The 18,411-nt window shown below is 43.1% G+C and overlaps 1 protein-coding gene across 6 annotated transcripts in view; it reads right to left on the bottom strand.

Annotated features, from left to right (window-relative positions):
• The window catches only part of ATXN7 (ataxin 7), an 81,286-nt gene that overhangs the window by 45,904 nt on the left and 16,971 nt on the right, over positions 1-18,411 (bottom strand). The window contains exons 1-4 of one of the 6 annotated variants that reach the window (XM_031606240.2): positions 12,253-13,270; positions 11,867-12,067; positions 11,451-11,711; positions 11,084-11,152 (exon numbers count right to left, since the gene is read on the bottom strand). In XM_031606240.2, coding sequence (XP_031462100.1) covers positions 11,084-11,152; positions 11,451-11,700 — 319 coding nt within the window. In that variant the 5' untranslated portion in view covers positions 11,701-11,711; positions 11,867-12,067; positions 12,253-13,270. Of the gene's footprint in view, positions 1-11,083; positions 11,153-11,450; positions 11,712-11,866; positions 12,092-12,252; positions 13,271-18,411 lie in introns of those variants that run through there. The other 5 variants (XM_090148369.1, XM_031606259.2, XM_090148370.1 and 2 more) reach the window with 5 other exon arrangements.

Raw genomic sequence — 18,411 nt, 5'->3', positions numbered from 1 at the left:
TTGGGCACACAGGTAGTGACACTCATTTTAAACTTGGACATTGCATGCTTCTAAATAATGACTGAATATTTCAGTAACTTAGTTGAGCAGCCAGTAAACCTCAAGCCCTTACTTCACACAGCTGGTATATCAGAAAAAGAATTTACCCAACTACATAACATTCGGATCTGGTAGCTTTGGTTCAACTCACACTTTTGACGGACACTTCTACGGCTACTTTTTGTCCTCTGGTCCCACTGCAGCCTGCAGTCAGTCCTCCAGGAAGAAGGGGGATGGGTACATATGAAGGGGCCCAAATACACACGGGGAAGAAGAAAGAAATTGTTCTCCCTTTTGTAGGTCAAAAAGCAAAAGTGTTCTACTCTAGAGGGGAAAAAAATAAAGGACTGAACAGGGCACAAGTTTAATATTTGGACATCTCTTGTTAAGAAGGCCGTAAGAAGAATAAGCCTGATTACACAAGCAGTAAGCCAGAGAAAATCATCGCTGTGCAGATGTAGCAGATCAGACACACTGAGCGGAGGCAGGCAAGCAGTGCCCCGCAGACCCCATCACCCACTGAGCATGAGCATCTGGGCACCTCATGGTACAATCTGCAAAGGCACAGCAGAGGAGGCATGGGAGACACGTGGAGTCAGCACTGAGAGGCACAGCAAAGAACATACAGAATCTGTACTGAAAAAAGCAGGAAAGAACGCTGCAAAGTCCTGGTAACTGCCAACAGATGACACAGAATGACAACAGCTAATAACAGGAAAACGATAACAGAAAATTGAGAGGTGAACAGAATTCTTTGATATCATAACATAACTTCATAGTTTACCAGCCTCCACCACACTGAGCACAGATGCAGCCACCTTCCTAAAAACTGCTGCAAATGTCTTTGGGACAAGGAAACCTTGCTTTGTGACAGCAGCAGGTTCTCTGCCTGGCACAGCACTCACACGCGTGCAGTGCAGGGCTGGAGCTGAGGTCCCAGCTGCAGCGCCCAGCTGCCCCGGGTTAGCCAGGGCAGGCAGGGAGCCAAAGCCACAGCCACCGAACTTGTTCAGCCAGTCTGCCCAGAGCCAGCCCACAACGCGCTTGGAAATCGCTCAACAGCTTCTGCTTCTAGCAGCCATGTGCAGCACTTGGGGGAGATGCTGCAGGAGCCCAAAGCAGGGCACCAAGGGAACCCACAGGGCTGCTCTGCAGCCTTGAAATGGTGCACGGCGTGGCTCAGCCCAGTTCCTCACCTCACAGCGCTGGGAGCAGGAGCACAGCACAGAACTTTGCCACTAAACAAGAAGCAAAGGTCATGGTCATGCATCTTCCCGTCAGGCCTTCCCACTTCACACACAGGATCACCGCCCGGCCCTGAAGCAGCCTGAGCCCACCTGGCAGCACTCAGGCTTTGCATGGCTGTGGCTGTGCCAATGAGGGCAGCATGGCTCTCAGTGCTCCTCAGCCCCAGAGGAGCACAGCCACAGCACGCTCTCTAGATTTTACTCTTGTCTCCTCTACCTACTCCGTGGATAAAAATAGCTCTCTTATCTCCAAGGCTATCAAGCCAACGCTTCAGATGATTACGCTCAGGCCTCAAGAACTACTGAAGAGACTCACAAGCTGTATTCCAGCAAAAAACACAGAGGGCCGTGCCCCTGCTTTCTGGGGCATAAACTGACAGCCCCGCAGAACTGGAGGAATATTTCCCAGTGCCTGAGTATCAGGGAAAACAGGATGACTGCTGGCTCTCTTAGCAGAGCTGAACACACACAACAAACACCATATATCACAGAAAACAAATTGGCTAAGAAAGCATCCTAAAAAACAGAATTCTTTACAAACCAAAGACCAACAAAGTCTTCAAAACCACCACACGCTGTGTCTGACTATTGAAAACAATTTTAACTCCACGGACATATCCATCAAAAATAAAGACAGTTAAAATCTTTGTAGAACTTGAGGCTTCTGGATAGTCCCCACCCCTGCAGATTTGTTCAGAAGTACAGTTTGGTATGGCTCACATTAATGTATATTGTATAGACAATGTCTCTTTTTTCCTCTTGGCATCATTTGCAACACCCTTCCACTAAGGGAAATGTAGGTAATGACTCCTGCTCAGCAGGGTAACATAGATGCACATGGTATTTCCTCCAGCTCAGAGCTGGGAACCACCTCAGGAATTCCAGGCAAAGTTTTTCAATTCTAGCACCTAGCTTTCTGTCACAGCTAATTACTGAAAATAAATTATAAAAGAGGTAATATTGACCATGACATTAACAAACTATAACTGGCTGTTTGCATTTAACAATACACTTACATACTGTAACCAATCCTGCTTTCTACTGCAGTTATTTGCTGATATAATATCTTTAACGCTCTTAAAGATAAACAAGATACAAGATCTACTATGCGATAAAACCACGTAGGTAGTCAAGGAAAAATGTAGATCAGATTCACTCTGACAAGATACATAATCAAATATGTCCCAATGGATTTTAGAATTACCAGACAAAATATGTGCTGGAAAAGTTTTCCTTAATTTTAGCAGGTATCATCTTGTTTTAGTAAACAATTAAGTTGGAATATGACAAATGGTTGATTCAGCAAAGATAGAGGGGCTGCTCATTGCAGCATTGCTGAGAGGAAATAAAAGATTACAAACCACACCCCGGGTGTAAACTGGTATAGATTTTGTTCTGTATTTTAGCCTGAAACAATAGCCAGAGGGTAGCATTTAGGCTATATGCACCTTGACAAAGCAATGGCTACAATATCTAGGGATTGACAATTAAAATGTTTGCATAGCAAAGTACTTCTCTGCTGGTTGTTTGATCACAAAGTTCTAGTGAATGTGGCTATCTTACAAATGCAAACCGTCTCGCCCACGGAGCCCAATAACCCGATCCTGTGTGCATGCTCCAGTCACAAGCAAAAGCCTTGTTGACTTCCGTGGCTCACAGCAAGACCTCATACCCCCAGATACCACTTCATCAACAGGTACAGCTCCAGTTTTCCCTCTGACAACATATACTATGTAGTTCATGCAGTCAGTGAAAAAAAACCTGTACACATACAACTGAATTTATGAAGGGTAAAGTATAATAGAATTTGAAAACAGCCAATTTACTGTGCATTCAGCGTGCTATTTACTTTTCAAATTTAATGCATTAAAGCTTCTAAATTTCACTATAACAAAAGCTGCTGTAAGACTTTCAGGCAGTCATATCAACGTCGAACAGTCCAACAAAATTTCTGGAAATAAAACTGTACGAGATCTAGAGGTAAGAAAAAGTTCACATGACAGAACTACAACCTCACAGTAGCTCCCTGTGGGATTTGAGCACTTCAGTTTTTTTGTAAACAGTTTTTCCTACGCTGCCAGTTAGGAACACTGCATTTCCTATTACACTACAAACGTAGCTGATGAGAGGTACACGTAAAGTCCTGCTTATCCAGAGAAAAGCAGATCAAGAGTACTGCGTAAGTTTTCTGACTGTTATAATCCCAGCAGAAGGGAAGAGAAGCATTATGAATTATCCCTTTCACCTCCTATTATCAGTGAAGTTTGTCTATTAGCTAGTCTGAAGCTATCAACAGCTGAAATCAGGGCGGGAGTGAGCTTGTAAATAAATGATCTTTCTCATGGGAAAACAGGTTACCACTAAACAGCTTATTCCACAGAGGCTGACAAGCAGTTTACACACAAATAACCAAGTCTCTGAGTACCATCTACTCGAGCCAAACTTAGAATACCTACCATCAAAGCAACTGCTTCCAAAACTAGCAATCATAACTCCGAATAAGAAACAGATTGAGAGCCACTGTGTCACCTGTCCTTCACAACACCACAAGCAGGGGTAGCTTTTGATTGTAGAAGGCTTTCTAGCAACAGGAACACTGACTACAATAAATACCTCTCCTTCCATGACAACTGCTTTCACATTCATGTTACTCTTCTCCATTAGACTTTGAATTTTCTTTACTAGGCTTCAATGCTGCTAAAACCAAAGTATAAATACAAAGTTGTATTCATCTCAGTAATGCACTCCAACCGTATCTAGGAAATAATGTTGAGTACCATGCATATTTCCACAGCGGTGATTTTCTTCATTAAAAGAGATTATAAGCTATTTTTAAGCATCTTACAGGCAATTTAGAATACTCGATCACAAACTAAATATTATTTTCCTGTGTAATAAGTGGTGAGATCACATGTAACACCAGCTGGCACTTGGCCATTATTGCCATCAGCTAGGCATAGTGCAAAGAGGTACAAGAACTGTGGGTATTTCGTTTTCTAGATCCACTGCAATGAAAGAAACAGCTTTTAAAACAGTTACTTCAGAGAGAGCAACCTCCATCCTCTTAACCCCATTTATTTAGAAGTAGCCTTCACTAAGCCTTTGTGTCTTTCCTGCTCTACTTGGACCATAGTGCTGCGTTACCAGCTCATGGGAAAATCATATTTTTGTATGATACTTACTGCATCTATCTTCTCTTATTGAATGCCTGTTGTTAAGTATAGAGGAGAAACTATAGAAAAAGCAATGTTTAATCAATTATTAAGACACCACCTCTTCTGTATTCTGCATAGGAATAACCTAGCTATTCATATATACCTCCCTGAACAAGATAACAGCGAATTCCTGACTGTTATGTATGTGCATAAATAGCTATTTCAAAGGTTCTTTTAAAAAATTCTTGCTTCTTCACATATTAACAGATAGATTCAGGCAGTTCTGGAGCTGTAATTCCAGTGAAAGTCTCCCAGGCCCTGCAATAACAGACTAATACTATGGTAATAGCTAAAACCTGCGAAGTATCTTTACAGCATTCTATTTATAACATGTGACTCATCTCACCAGAAATAATCAAATATTGTAAACAGAACTTGGATTTAAGTGAAAAAATAACAAGGAGAAAGAAAACCTGGACCAGACACTGCAGATAAGGACAGAAGTAGCAACTTCTCAAATAGCCTCTCTCTCCACCTCTCAGAAAATCTCTACAATTTTCTTAAACAGTTCGGTGTACTTTCAAAGATTCCTCGTAATTGTTTTACAATAACCGCTCCACAAATCCTTAAAATGCTTTCTGTAAATACTCAATTAAAATGCAATGAAACGAAGAGGAGATTTATCTGATTACAGCCTGAGCATAGCTACGCAGAATGTCAAAAAAGAAGCATCACACGTTGTGCTGCTACCTTAAAATATTTATTTCAGTCTATTAAAAATTCTCAGTGTATTTTCAGGCAGTCAGCGACTGTGGAAGACTGTGAGCATCTTTGACGTGATCTAACACAACAAAAATCAACTCAATAAAGCACCTCCTGAGGCTGAAGAAAAACAAATTTAAATTCGAAATAAGATGCCGTCTCTCACTTGTATTTACAACTTAATATTGGAACAAAAGTTTCTCCATGCTTTAATTATTTATTAAACCCGCCACTGGGAAAATTCCAGACCTTGGGTCTATGGGATAAAGATGCTTCTAGTGATTCCTTCTAGCTCAACCCTGGATTTCACTTCTCAACCCTTGCCAGCACAGGCTCAAGAAGAACACCAGCTCATGGCAGAACTCTCAGGAACTTCTCAGTTCTCACAGCTCTGGTAACTCCCGTTAATAACAATTAATGCAATCAAACCCCAGAGCTTCTGCTGAATACTTGAGAGGTTCATGGAGTCCTTTTTTTTTTTTTTTTCTTTTTTTTTTTTCTTTTTTAAAATTTTCTTCCTCCCCCTCTTCTCTTTTCTTCCCCTCCAAGGACATATTAACTGTTCAAGACCAGAAGTTCAACTGCTGTCAAGTGACACAACACTGAACAGAATTTGTTCCCACCTGCTCTCCTGATAGATCCCTATGGTAACAAATTCTTCCAGATTGTCTTCTGAAGACATCTACCAAAAACTGAGGATTTACATCCTCACATGAAATTCAACACTTGCTTTACTAAGATCAGTAGTGTCTAAAAACCTATAAGAGTGGTACCATACAATAAGACTCATGCACACAGCAAACATGAATTCTTACCTGTGATACCTCCCAGCACATCTAGCACATCAGGGACCATTGCTGAATTAACCTCAGCCTGAGATGAACTGTCTTCTTAGCACCTCCCTCCATAAAACTGACTGGACCATGTCACCTGAAATATCTCAGCCGTACACACAGAGCAATCAAGATTCCCCCAGGAACCTTACAACCTCTGAGTACAAAGAGTAAAAGCACCCACAGACTTTACAGATGCTATAAGGGTGACAATGACCCCCCTTTAGCCAAGACTGAACAGTCTTTCATTGACAACTGATCAAATCCAGCTTGTGACCTGAGTTACAAATGCTGTCCTCCTCCTTCTCCTACAGTTTGTTGCCAGTTGCCTATAAACTGGTAGGAGACTAGTGAAGCACTTGATGTAGGCAGCGCTGAGGGATTCACAACTCAAAGAACGTTAAAAATAAATTAGAAATCAGGCTAAACCGTGTAACAAAAGGAATAAGATGTTTAAGCTCTAGCAAGACACTCCAAGTCTTCAGCATGCACTAGAAACACTATTAAAAACAATTTTTACTAAGAATCATAGAATCTTTCGAGTTGAAAGAGATCTTTAATGGTCACCTGGTCCAGCTCCTCTGCAATGAACAGGGACATCTACACGTAAGTCAAGTGCTCAGAGACCCATCCATCCCGACCTTGGGTGTCTCCAAGCACAGAGATTCTATCATCTCTCTGGGCACCTCATGTCAGTGCCTTGCCACCCTTAGTGTAAAAAACTTCTTCCTTATGTCCAATCTAAATTTCTCCTCCTTTAGTTTGAAACTATTTCCCCAGGTCCTATCAAGTTGTCCAACCAAATCTCTCTCCTGTTCTTCCAGGCTTTATTTTCCATTCTGAGATGCTATTGTTTCCATAGTATTTTTATTATTAGACATATTTCAAGATTATTTTATGAGTCAAGATAATAATCTAATACTTTCTAATCTAAAAGTCCAAAAAGAGTTGCACGCATTAATAAATACTACAGAAAATGTAATGATTACACCATCTTTCCTCAGAGCAAATATGTTCTCTGTCTTTCTCGCAGACAAAGGGGGGTGGGGGGGAAAGGGCAGAGGGGAGGGGGGTGAGAATCTGAAACAATATACAGGATAGCTGTTAGCAAGTGGGAATTTACAGGGGGAATGGGAGTGCTGGGGAGCGACGGTTGGTTTGGAGTGCAGAGGGCTGTGGGATGGAAAAGCCCCCAGCCCCAGGGACTGGCTTTAGGCTGCATTATCTCTACTCAAAGCCAGTCCCAATCCACAAATGAAAGGAGCCAACCTGTTGTCAAAGTTTGCAAGAAGTTAAAGGTGGTTCTGATGGAGCCTGTCAAAGTTACTGTGAACAAACTCTATGCGTGAAATCACAGTTTCCTTTAGAGACCATCTTCATGAAAACAGTGGGTTTGAAAGTTTTCTTAAAGCAAACCAAATTCAATATTGGTTAGCAAGAACCTCCTGGAAAAATGTCTGCGTTTGCTGAAATGTTTCAAATTCTTATTACAAAGCTTAACACTAACAATAGTTTTCTTCAACTGGGAAAGTATCAAGACAACTCTACATGAACTAATTGTGTGTGAGCACACTGTATGCATTTGATGGCACACACTGCAAGTATCACACAAACAAGTTTGAACGATACATCATCAAAGTCTCATTTTAAAATGTAAGAAGAATAGAAGACAACTAGGCTTTCTGCTTCACTGTTTTAGAATTCTTTTGCAGATTATAATGCAACATGCTAAAGTTTCTTCATCACAGCAAACGTGTGGCAGGGGAGTCACACCTTCAGCTCGCTCACAAATAATAAGTAATTAAGTGACTGGATGAGCAATGATTCTGTTCAGTGAACTGCTTACAAAAAGAAGCAATTGTACTGCAGTTATAACATGGACTTAAATGGATAGTACCATTTGTCACAAAAAAGATTTTGGTGTACAAAGATAGATTTAAAGCGTTCTTCAAAATAAGACTTTTCCCCATGAAGAAGGATGTCCATTTCTCATTTTCATCTGTTGGGGATTTTCCCACACCCAAGGCAAGCCAAGCGCTCTGGGCTCATACCATATTCCTGTGGTTCTAATTTCTACATCAAAGCTCAGCATGGTCTCTTATTGCCTCAGAAAGCAACATGCATGAAAGCATCCAGCGAGCTTCTCACTTTGGTGAAGGTCTTCAAGGATCCCAGCAGGAACGACTGTATATTATGGATTAGCAGAACAGAAAGCATATAAGAGCAGCGAAAAAGAAACAGGGAAATATAAGAAGAGTTTGGGATGCCACAATTTCTAGTTCTTGCTTTGATGAGAGCTTGGGTATGTCAAGGGGGTTAGATGCAGAAAAAACTATTTGAGATTATGAACTAATTTTAGTTTCCTGATCCATGCATAGAACTGGCATCCCTGACAGGTATTAAGGACTCATCAGGCTTCACAACAACCAGCATGCTGAGAGAGGAGCTGCCTGATCAGCAAATAGGAAATTCTAGTAACAAATGTGCTCCTAAAATCCTGCATCTCTTCTAAGTTTTGCAGATGTTCTGGAATAATACAGTTATGTCTTTTATTTCTTTGAAAGAATAACAGCCATCATTCTTTTCCTTTAAGGCATAACAAAAGGAGAAGCTGGTAACCTTAACCCTCTTTTTAATACAGCGTTACGACAATGAGAACACTCACTCTTCATTCAGGAGATCCAAACTCTGCTGTCTAAAAGCCTGACACTCATTTCTCACCATCAGGCACAGCGATGCTGAAGCTAATTCCCAAGAGAAGACTAAGAGCAAAAAAAGAGCATGTGGAAAAGGAAGCAACTGTAACTCAGTGGGTCCATGGACTGGCTGGAGCCTGATCTGAAAGTTGACAATTCTTAAATAAAAGAAATAGCTCTTGGTTTTGAAACCAGTTAGAATAAGTGGACTGTAAAGCCATGTTCCCTTCTTCTCTCCCTCTCCAGGCCATGAATATTTAATTCCTTTATGCAAACTGGAAGAGTTGCAATACAAGGTTAAATTAACCTAAATAACCTTGAAATCCTTTGTCAAGTTGGGCCTCTGACTCAACTCCCAGTCTGAGATGGAAGAACTTTCTCTGCACAATGAGTTGTGTATTTAACCTTATTTAAATACTGTGTGGTGTGACAAAAATCTTGGGGTTAGAATTGAGTTTGACAGAATTTTTAATTTGTTTAATATTTTCCAGGTTAAAGTCCATTGTTCAGGCAGTCCAATTGCTTAATAAATGTTTGCTTCTCAATTTTCAATACAAAATTCTTCCTGGGTAAAGGAATCATTTACAGTGTTCTCAAAACCTGATTTGATTAACACAATACATACACATGCTGGTGTGTTTTGCTGATCCCCATGTCTTTTCAGTGCAAATCTAATTAGAAAAACTTTATCTTTTGCTCTGCTTTGAGGCAGAGTTCCCTGCAGACCATCTATATGTGTAAGCCAAGTCAGTGTCTCATTCACATGTCATGACAGCATCAAAATAAAAAGACATTTTGAAGTCTAACATAGCAACTAAGTTTCAATTTGAATTCTTGAAGTTTTTTGTTTGTTTCATTTTCCTTCCTTCAAACCATAACCCTACAAGTCATTCTCATGGTTGAATTCAGAGGAGAGAAGCTGTGTCTCAGTGGTCAGACAATGCAAAAAACAGTTTCATGATCTTTTTATGGAAGGGAAATAAAAAACAAACACCTAAAGATTATTCATCACCCTGCCAGCTAATCTTTAAGACCTGGAAACCTTAGATGCTTCTATTTTAAGAGGTAGAAATAAGAAAAATTGTTTGAAAATCCTTATTAACAAAATCTTTACTAGAATAACGTGTACTTACTGTTATAAAGGCTGTTTTAACACTTAAATTATCTGCCTACTCAGCAAAATAAATGAAATATCCAACACAAATATTAGACTGGAACTCAGCAATGAAATAATGAAACTTTTTTTTTTCATATACCTGAGAACTTACAGACACAATTGAGAGATAGCAAAACAAGTTTGAATATCTCAGCATGGTATTCTATCACATCTCTCTTACGGCCCAGTGCTCATTGAATCTGGTCCTATAAATCATTTTTTTCCTAAATTTTAGCAACAGAGGAATTTGACAATAAATAGACATTTTGACTCAGCCTCAGTATAGATCACTCCCTCCCAACTTTATTAAGTCTATGCCAACATGTTTCAATTTTCCTCTGCTGTTTGCAGCTCCCAAGCAGAAGTGCTGAATCAGATCATCTCCCGAGCTCCCTACAAGCTCTGTCCTTTCTGACTGTAAACAAAGTTTATAAACTCAGCCTTCCATTCCTAACAATGTCAAATAAGTGACTGTCGTGCAACTGATCTGGCATTTCTTCCACGACATATACTTCTCATTAAGTGAATTTGTGCTAACAATCATAAGTTTGAGAATGTTTCTTTGTTACAAAGCAAATTTGGAAGTTGAGAAGAAAAAAAAAAAAAAAAAAGGAGAGAACTGAACATCAGCATTCAGGCTTGTTACTGCTCTCCCACTGCCTGTCACAAAGTTACTGGCAACCTATAGGTGTCATCTGTCATTTGGTTACAACTCCAAGCAGCGCTGCTGCTTTAGAAACCAACAGGGCCCTTCCTGAGCTTTTGCTAATCACAGGTGAAAGGTCACTCTCACTGAGCACTGAGAAATAAACACAACTCGCTGACATGACAGGGCGAGCAGCGTCCGAGCACCAACACGGATTACGATCCGAATGCAAACGTCCTGGCTCAGAAGAGATCTTAGCAGCGCTGGTCACGCAGCTTCCTAAAGATTACTTAGGACAAGAGAAAATCCCACTAGAAACACAGTAAAGTCAATACAATAAGCAACCTGTACTTAACCTCGCAGCTGTGATTAGATATTATTTAATGACAACGTTGATGGCATCGCCTGCTGACAGGCCGCAGGTCCCAAAGTAAAGCGGTTGGATGGAAGTAGAGTTTCCCATCTCCTTCCCGTGTGAGTCCTTCGGTACCTACTTCCAAGCAGGGAAACTTCTCCGGGTACTTTTCCCCACGAACCAATCGCACTCACCTTCTCGGCAGAGTCGCATCGCTTCTCGATTTTTCCCGTATTCCTTGAAACTTTCTTCTAGTGCAGTTCCTGAAACAGAAAGCGCCCGGAGCTCAGCGCACGCCCACCCGGCACAGCCCCGGCTCCGGACGCGGACCCTCCCGGGGGGCAGCGCCGCTCGGGGATGCTCGGCAGCACCGCGCCCGGCAGGGGGAGCGGGGAGGAGGGGACTGCCCACCTGCTGCCCCCGGCCCGGGCTGCACTCGGGCTCCCCCAGAGATCGGGCCCCGGATTAGGGAGCGGGGGGATAATAGAGGGGAGATCACCTCCTCCCAGGCCCTCCCACCGGTAGAAGGGCGGCTCGCGGGGGGGCCGGTCGCCCGCTCACCGTCGTTCCCGTGAAGTTTAGCAGCGTCGACCCAGTGGCTCCAGGGCTGCCCCAGCATCGCCTCGGGGCTGGGCAGGGACCTGCGCTCCCCGACGGCCGCCATTGCCGCTGCGGTGGCGGCGGGGCCGGCGCCGCTCCCGCCTCCTCCGCCTGCGCCTCCCTCGCCGTGCCGGGGCCGCCGCTGCCGCTGCCTGGCCGCCGCCGCTCTGCGCTGCTCCCTTCTGACGTCACCCGCGGCCCGCGCCGACATTCTTTCCGCTGCTACAATGTAACGAGAAAAGTCAGCGGGCGCTTAAGGTGGCGCCGCGCTTAAGGTGGCGCCGCGCCGCTGTCAGCCCCGCGCCCGCCCCCTCCTTCCCCGCCGGCTCTGCCTTTCCTCTCGGGAGCCTGCGAGCCCGGGGGCGGCTTCGACTCACCTCTGCGGCGGCCCGGGGGGCAGGAGCCGAGTGCCCATTATGTATGGGAGCGCTCCCTCGTCTTCGCCGCCCAGGTGAGGCGCGTTTGGGCGTGTTTGTGTGTTTGCGCTAACAAAGCGGCGGGGGCCGGGCTACGCCGCCCGCCAGGCGCTCCCCGGCTCCATGGGCCGCCTTTCCCTCTCCGCAGCACGACCCGCGACCCTACAAAAACAACGGCCGCATCACAACCCCGCCCGGCCTCCCTCCCGCTGCCGTCCCGGGCCGAGGGGCGGGCACGGGGCTGGGCCGGTCTCCCCGCCCCGCCCCTCCGGGCCTCCTTAAAGCCCGCCGGCGAGCGGCGGGGCAGCGGCGAACGGCGAGCAGGAAACGCGCCCCCGCCCCGGGACCTGCGCCGTGCTGGGGGCGGCCCCGCGCCGGGCAGCGCTTCGGGGCCGGAGGGCCGCGGGTGGCGATCGGCGGCGCGGCGCGGAACCGAACCGGCAGCGGCTTCCGCGCGGCCGTTACGGGCGCTGCCGGCGCGGGCCGTTCGAACGCGGCGGTTTCCCCTTCCTTGCCCCGGTTTGGCTTTCCGCGCTGACTTCCGCACCGAAGCGCTGTTCCGGCTGCCCGAGCCGCCCGTGCCCTGAGACAGGCGCTACAAGTGACGAGCGCTCGGCGAGCTCCCTGAAACTGAAAGTATTTGAAAGACGCTTTCACGCCCCTTAACTGTTAATAACAAAGCTATGGAGTTCTCTAATAAACTACTTCCGACGCCAGGCTTTTCACTACGAGGTTCTCTTTCCGACCGACCGCTGTCTCAGCAGCGATCCCCCCGGAGCCGCCCGCTCCGCTCCCTCGCAGTAAAACCTCAACGCCCAACAAAGCCGATGGGCCGCTCCGGCCCGGCCCTGCCGCGCTTGGTTCACGCTGCATTACGTCCTTCGTGGAAATACTGCCCGAAAGCACGGAGCTTAAAGGCTATAGGTGCTCCTTTCCAAATGTAGGAGTGTGAAATTTGCTGTGTGCGATCACATCAGGCAGGTAGGATGGGCTGCAATTACAAGCACGGTTTCAGTGTTCCACCCCACTGATCACGTCTGTCAAACTCACGCTGTTCTGTATTACAATGTTACGAGGTACTGTCAGGGAGATTTTTCTCCCCTGTTGATCAATCTAACTCCCTAAGAAAAGGCAACTTAAAAGGCAAACACCACAAGATGTAGATAAAGATAGCCCCAGTGACTACCACCACAACCAGCTGCAGTGATCCATCGGCTTCTGGAGCTGGGCCCTGATCCCTGCTCGATCAGTTCGATGCCTTTAACTGAACTGCCGTTTCCCAGAACAGCAGAATCTCCTTCTGCTTTAGGGCCACATGTAAGTACAAAGCGCCTAAGGGACCAGAGTTGAAAGATAACTATGGATGGAGGACGTTATTCCTTTATTCATTATCAAAGAGCATGTTTTATAATATAAATAACTACTTACAATTAAAGCTAAACACATCAGTGGGAGATGTCAGTCAGGTGTTAAAGCAATCCTGAATTTCTGAACAGAAGTTCAACTAATTTTGTGCTGTAAAAACCAGACAGGAGATGAATCAATTACTGATTGATTCTGAGCTCCACAAACACCCAGAGCTGAACTCAGACTCCAGCCATTGAACAAGGTGTGTTACAGTCATATCCTCAGTGTCAGATGTTCTGATTTCTATTACTGTGTTCACACAACTCTGCTTTGTCCTGAAGGAAGCTGTCAGCCAGCTGTCCCTGCTGCAATTTGAAAGACTGATGGCAGGGCCCATGAAATTCACAAAGAATTTCACTATTATTATTTATTTTTCATCATCCTATAGCAAATAGTGATGGGTGTCTGTACAGAGCACACCACCACCTGCCTTTCAGCAGCAACAGATTTTACACTGACACACTGAATTACTGTTCATACATCACAACTCTTTCCTTTAAATGTTACTGAAGTAACATTTATGTTATGTATGTTATGCTATACGTGAAGAATTACATAAAAGCAGAATGACTTAATTTGATAAAGTTGCCTTTGATCAGGTAAGTACCTTAATGAGCTAATTTATTGCCAGCTTTTCAGGTTCTAGCATGAACACTCATCAAGTTACACAGAAGTGGCTCTAGCTTTAAAAGTGCCAAACAAGTAAATATACACTACCTTTACTTCATCTATCTCCCACTGCCTCCTTCTCGCTGTTTTTTGTTCTTTCAAACCTGTTGTTGTGATTTTTTCCCTCTCTCTTCCATAGCTTTCTTCCTATACATTCCCACTCCAGATCTAATTCTGTGGTCTGGCCTCAGGCTGTCCCTTAGTAAAAGCTTCCTTCCTCTAGTAACAATTTTTCCCACTATGCCATGAATACATCAGTGTTCCAGCAGAGGGAGGAAAGTGGCAGCAGACAGATGGGTTGATCAGTTCAGTGCACAGGACTGATTAGTCAGAGAGCAGGAATATTCTCTCCCACAAACTCACTATGCTGAAGATGTGATCAGGTTGTTTCTGTTTTTATTTTTAAGCACACAAGTTCAATTCTCTTAAACCATTTCCAAAGCACTATGCATGGTTGTGCTGACAATTTTAGAGGAAAAGAGGGAAAGCCCTGAAAATCCATCCTATTAGAAGGTCAGAACTGAAAGCACGTATATAAGCTGTATACTTTGAACAGAGATGGCTATTAGGAATCTGACACACCCTGGTTGGGAGTACAGTCATTCACAGCTCCCTGGGCAATCAGTGGAGAGCCAAGGAAGTTTTTGAGATCAGTTTGGTCCCTCCTGGTCCAAAAAAATTTTTGAAGAAGCCCTTTTCTTCTCACTAACCACAAAGTCAAGGATGACCATGCACTTAAATGAGGTGTCCAGAATTAAGAGCGATGAATCTGGTCAAGAACAGGAAGAACATTCCAGTGGGAAGAGCTGCCAAGAGGCTCACGCTCCTTTAAGAGAGCAAAAAGTTGATTGCTTCAAACAGAAACACTGTCAATTCAAAGGGCTTAACTGAGGGAGCAAAACAGCCCAAGAAGTGATATTGGGAATGGGATTGTGACTGAACAACAACACACACAGTGAAGAACTGAGAGAAGAAAAACAAAAAACAAAAAACAAAAAAAAACATGAGGGAATAAGTTCAGCTCAAAGAGATTAAGTGGAAAAGGAAACGTGAGTTAGGAGAACAGCAGAAAGCAGAAGCTCATGCAAGCCAAGTAGTGGGGTGAAGATAAATAAACAAACAAAAATACAGCACAACCTGTAAAAGGAACGAAAGAATGGAGTCAGGAAGAGAAAACAAAACACACAGAAAAGGGGATAATGCAGATTCAAAGCTCACTGAACAGATTCAGCAACATAGTAAGCATGGTTGGTAATGCTACAACTAACTGTATGCTTACCAACAGCAAACAACTGCTGAAAACTGCAGAGGAAGGCTACGTTGTGTCATGACACTGCAGGCATTTCCCCACATGCACTGACAGGTTTCATTCTTTTGCCAGGTGGTCCTGGAAAGCTGTTCAAACAGGGAACACCTCACTCAGGTGTTCAGTTGGAATCTGTGAGACAACCTTCGTACAAGACCTGAGATGTGATCATTCTTATTTGGAATGGAAAAGGAAGGGTGAATCTGCAGCTAAACTCTTATGAGCAGAAGTACAATGTTACTCATTGATGATTTTCCACAACAACTGTGAAAGGATGCATGAATTAAAATGTTGAAGGGAGAGAAAGGCAAAACCTATGAGGGCATCGTGTTGTCAGTACTCAGAAGAAAAGAAAATAGCACATTCACCAAAAAGCCTCTTGAGGAAAAGAAGTGAGGGGCATCAGTGCACAGATGGAAATCAAGGAAGTTAATTGTAACCAAAGGGTTTGAAGGAATCAAAAAAAGAAGAAAAAATATTATTACACAGACCTGTTTGTAGATGAGTTTCAGGCTGAAATGACAACTGGAGGAGGTGACACACAGAAGCGAAATCCCGACCCTCGTGTCAGCTCCTGCTGACAGCAGCAGAACTGGAGTAGATTTTGTGCATTTTAAAGTATGTCTGCACTATGAGAAGTAGAAGAATATAATTGGGCAAGTAGAAAAGCAAGAGATAAAAAGTTCATATAAATCAGCATGTCCAGGTGATGAGAGAACTATCCAGAATAACAAAACAGATCGTTTCATTTAAGCTCCACCATAGGAAAACGTTAACACAACTAAAATGCATTATGGTAATCTGTAGTTCACTCTCACCTCCAGTGAAATCAAGTGACTTCTCCCTTCATATACAGGACTGTGATCTCTCAGTATAATAACAACGAGCAGCACACAATAAAAAGTGAAACATCAAACCATGACAATCTATTATCCTTTTCTCACAGATCCTGGAAATAGTATAATTTTATTTATGAGTAACACTTCAAAGAGAGCTGAAGATGCTCAGAAGCTTTGGAATACAGCTATTTTAAATAGTGGAAAGTGAAATTACTGTGGATGTCTACTACAAACCACCTGTACCAGGAAAGAAAAAATTATATTGTTAAGATTAAAAAACTAACTTGAAGTATCTTTTTCTGAGAAGAATCACTCAGGGAATGGAGCCTAATAACTGTAAGCAAATCTGAGAATCCTGCATTAGGATGAGAACGCAACGGATGCCCTCACATATTTATTTAAACTTCACAATGACTACACTGTTATATTAAAATAAAGTAACATTTTAATATCCAGATGATAAATGTATGCCACTGCCACGTCTTATAAAATACACAGCATCTGTCTTAGAAAATACTCTCAGTTCTCGCAGAGAATTTAACAGAGAAAATACAGAGCAGTAACACAATATTTGCAAATTTTAAATGTGAGTGGGTAAAACTACACATTATACTTTCAGTTAATGATTTGGAAATCAAACTAATCTTTATTTATTTTACATGTGCTATTGAATTCATCTTTTGAATTTGGAAATGTTAAAACAATCTTGGCAATCTGGCTATATAGATGAATAATTTTAATCAAAGGAATAAGAAATGGGTATGACCTTATGCACAGCTGATATGATATTACAACTTAAAGTGATTATAATACACAGTTACTCAGATTAATTGTAACAAAATATTTGGGCTGAATTTCCATTTGTTGAAATCAAAGCACTTAAGGGGAATACTTTGGTATCAACAATCGTCAGACAGAACCTACCTACTAGGCAAGGTTTCAAAACCCTGACTGGTTTCTTGCCAGCTTGTCCATGGCTTTGTGGTAATCCACTGAGGCAGGAGACTCTGGGTCCATGCACAGCCCACACAGCTTGAGAGCTCCCTGAGACCACAATGGAGTTGTCTGTCTCTGATGTGAGTCCCCAAATCCTCATACTGTTAGAAGTTTGACATGCTGACTACCATCACATCAAGGATCCTGAGCACTCACACACATGAAAATTTGAATTTACACCATTCTTCAGAAATTTCATTTCTGTTCATTGATGCTACCCACACTGACAATGTGTGCAACATGTTAGCTACAAAAAAATCATACCAGCTGGACATGGACAGGTATACAAAACGTACTGATGGGTGCTAAGCATTAGCTCAAAAGGCCATGGACGTGAGCCTCAGATCTGGTGGCAAATGAGCTAAACTGCTGTGCTCACAGTCAAAGTGGCAGCCAGTCAGAAATGGAGGTCACTGGGGATCAATAGTGGGTCCAATCCTGTTCAATAGACTATCTGGATGATGGGACTAAATGCATCCTCACCATGTGAGGAGCACACTACGTGAATCTTGGATAACAAGTAGATGTGCTGGAAGAAAGTGTCACTACACAGAGACTGGAAGCTGAAAGTCTGGGCCAGTTCAAGAAAGATGTTAAAAAACTGGATGAGGTCCATCAGAGGACCACCAAAGTGATTAGAAAGTTGAAAAACATGCTGAAGAAGAAAAAGAAATTCTGCTCCAATGTAAATAAGCATCTGAGATATACATCCCATGTCTCCATGCTAAATTTAACCAAATTCTTTGGTTAGCTACATTTCCATATTCTTACAATGTTTGGTGACACAAATTAAAGGAATTTGAGCTCATTTTCCATTAGTCCTATTGCTAGGTTTATGTACAAAAATCCAGATTTCTGGAATATTCCCATATTCTACTATATTTAATCCATACTTTCCAAAAAAATACCTGACTGCATTAACTTTGAAGATCAGTATTACAACAAACACATTTGGCCTCCACCGTATAACACATGGAAGATTTATTAAGTATGATAACTGGTGTGCCTAAGTTTTGTCAACTAGCACAGCAAACCTTAAGTTCTCAGCTGAGGCAGAAGCCATAACTGTTGAGCCACAAACCTGCCCAAATCCATGGGCCTGAAACTGTACAGTCTTGCAAAAGGAGCCCATAGGTAAGTTTTACACTACTTCTCTTCCTGAAACAGCACTTTCTTTCACATAAACTTTCAAAATATAAATTTTCAAATGCAGAATTGAGGGTTAAAAAGGAATTTTGCTGAGCTGTTCAAGAGAAGACAGCAGTTCAAGAGCAACACTGTGACAAACA

Source organism: Phasianus colchicus, chromosome 11, assembly GCF_987193195.1.
Source record: "Phasianus colchicus chromosome 11, bPhaCol1.hap1.1, whole genome shotgun sequence".
Taxonomy (NCBI): domain Eukaryota; kingdom Metazoa; phylum Chordata; class Aves; order Galliformes; family Phasianidae; genus Phasianus; species Phasianus colchicus.
The sequence above is the reverse complement of the archived record's forward strand: the minus strand, read 5'-3'. Positions and strand labels throughout refer to the sequence as shown.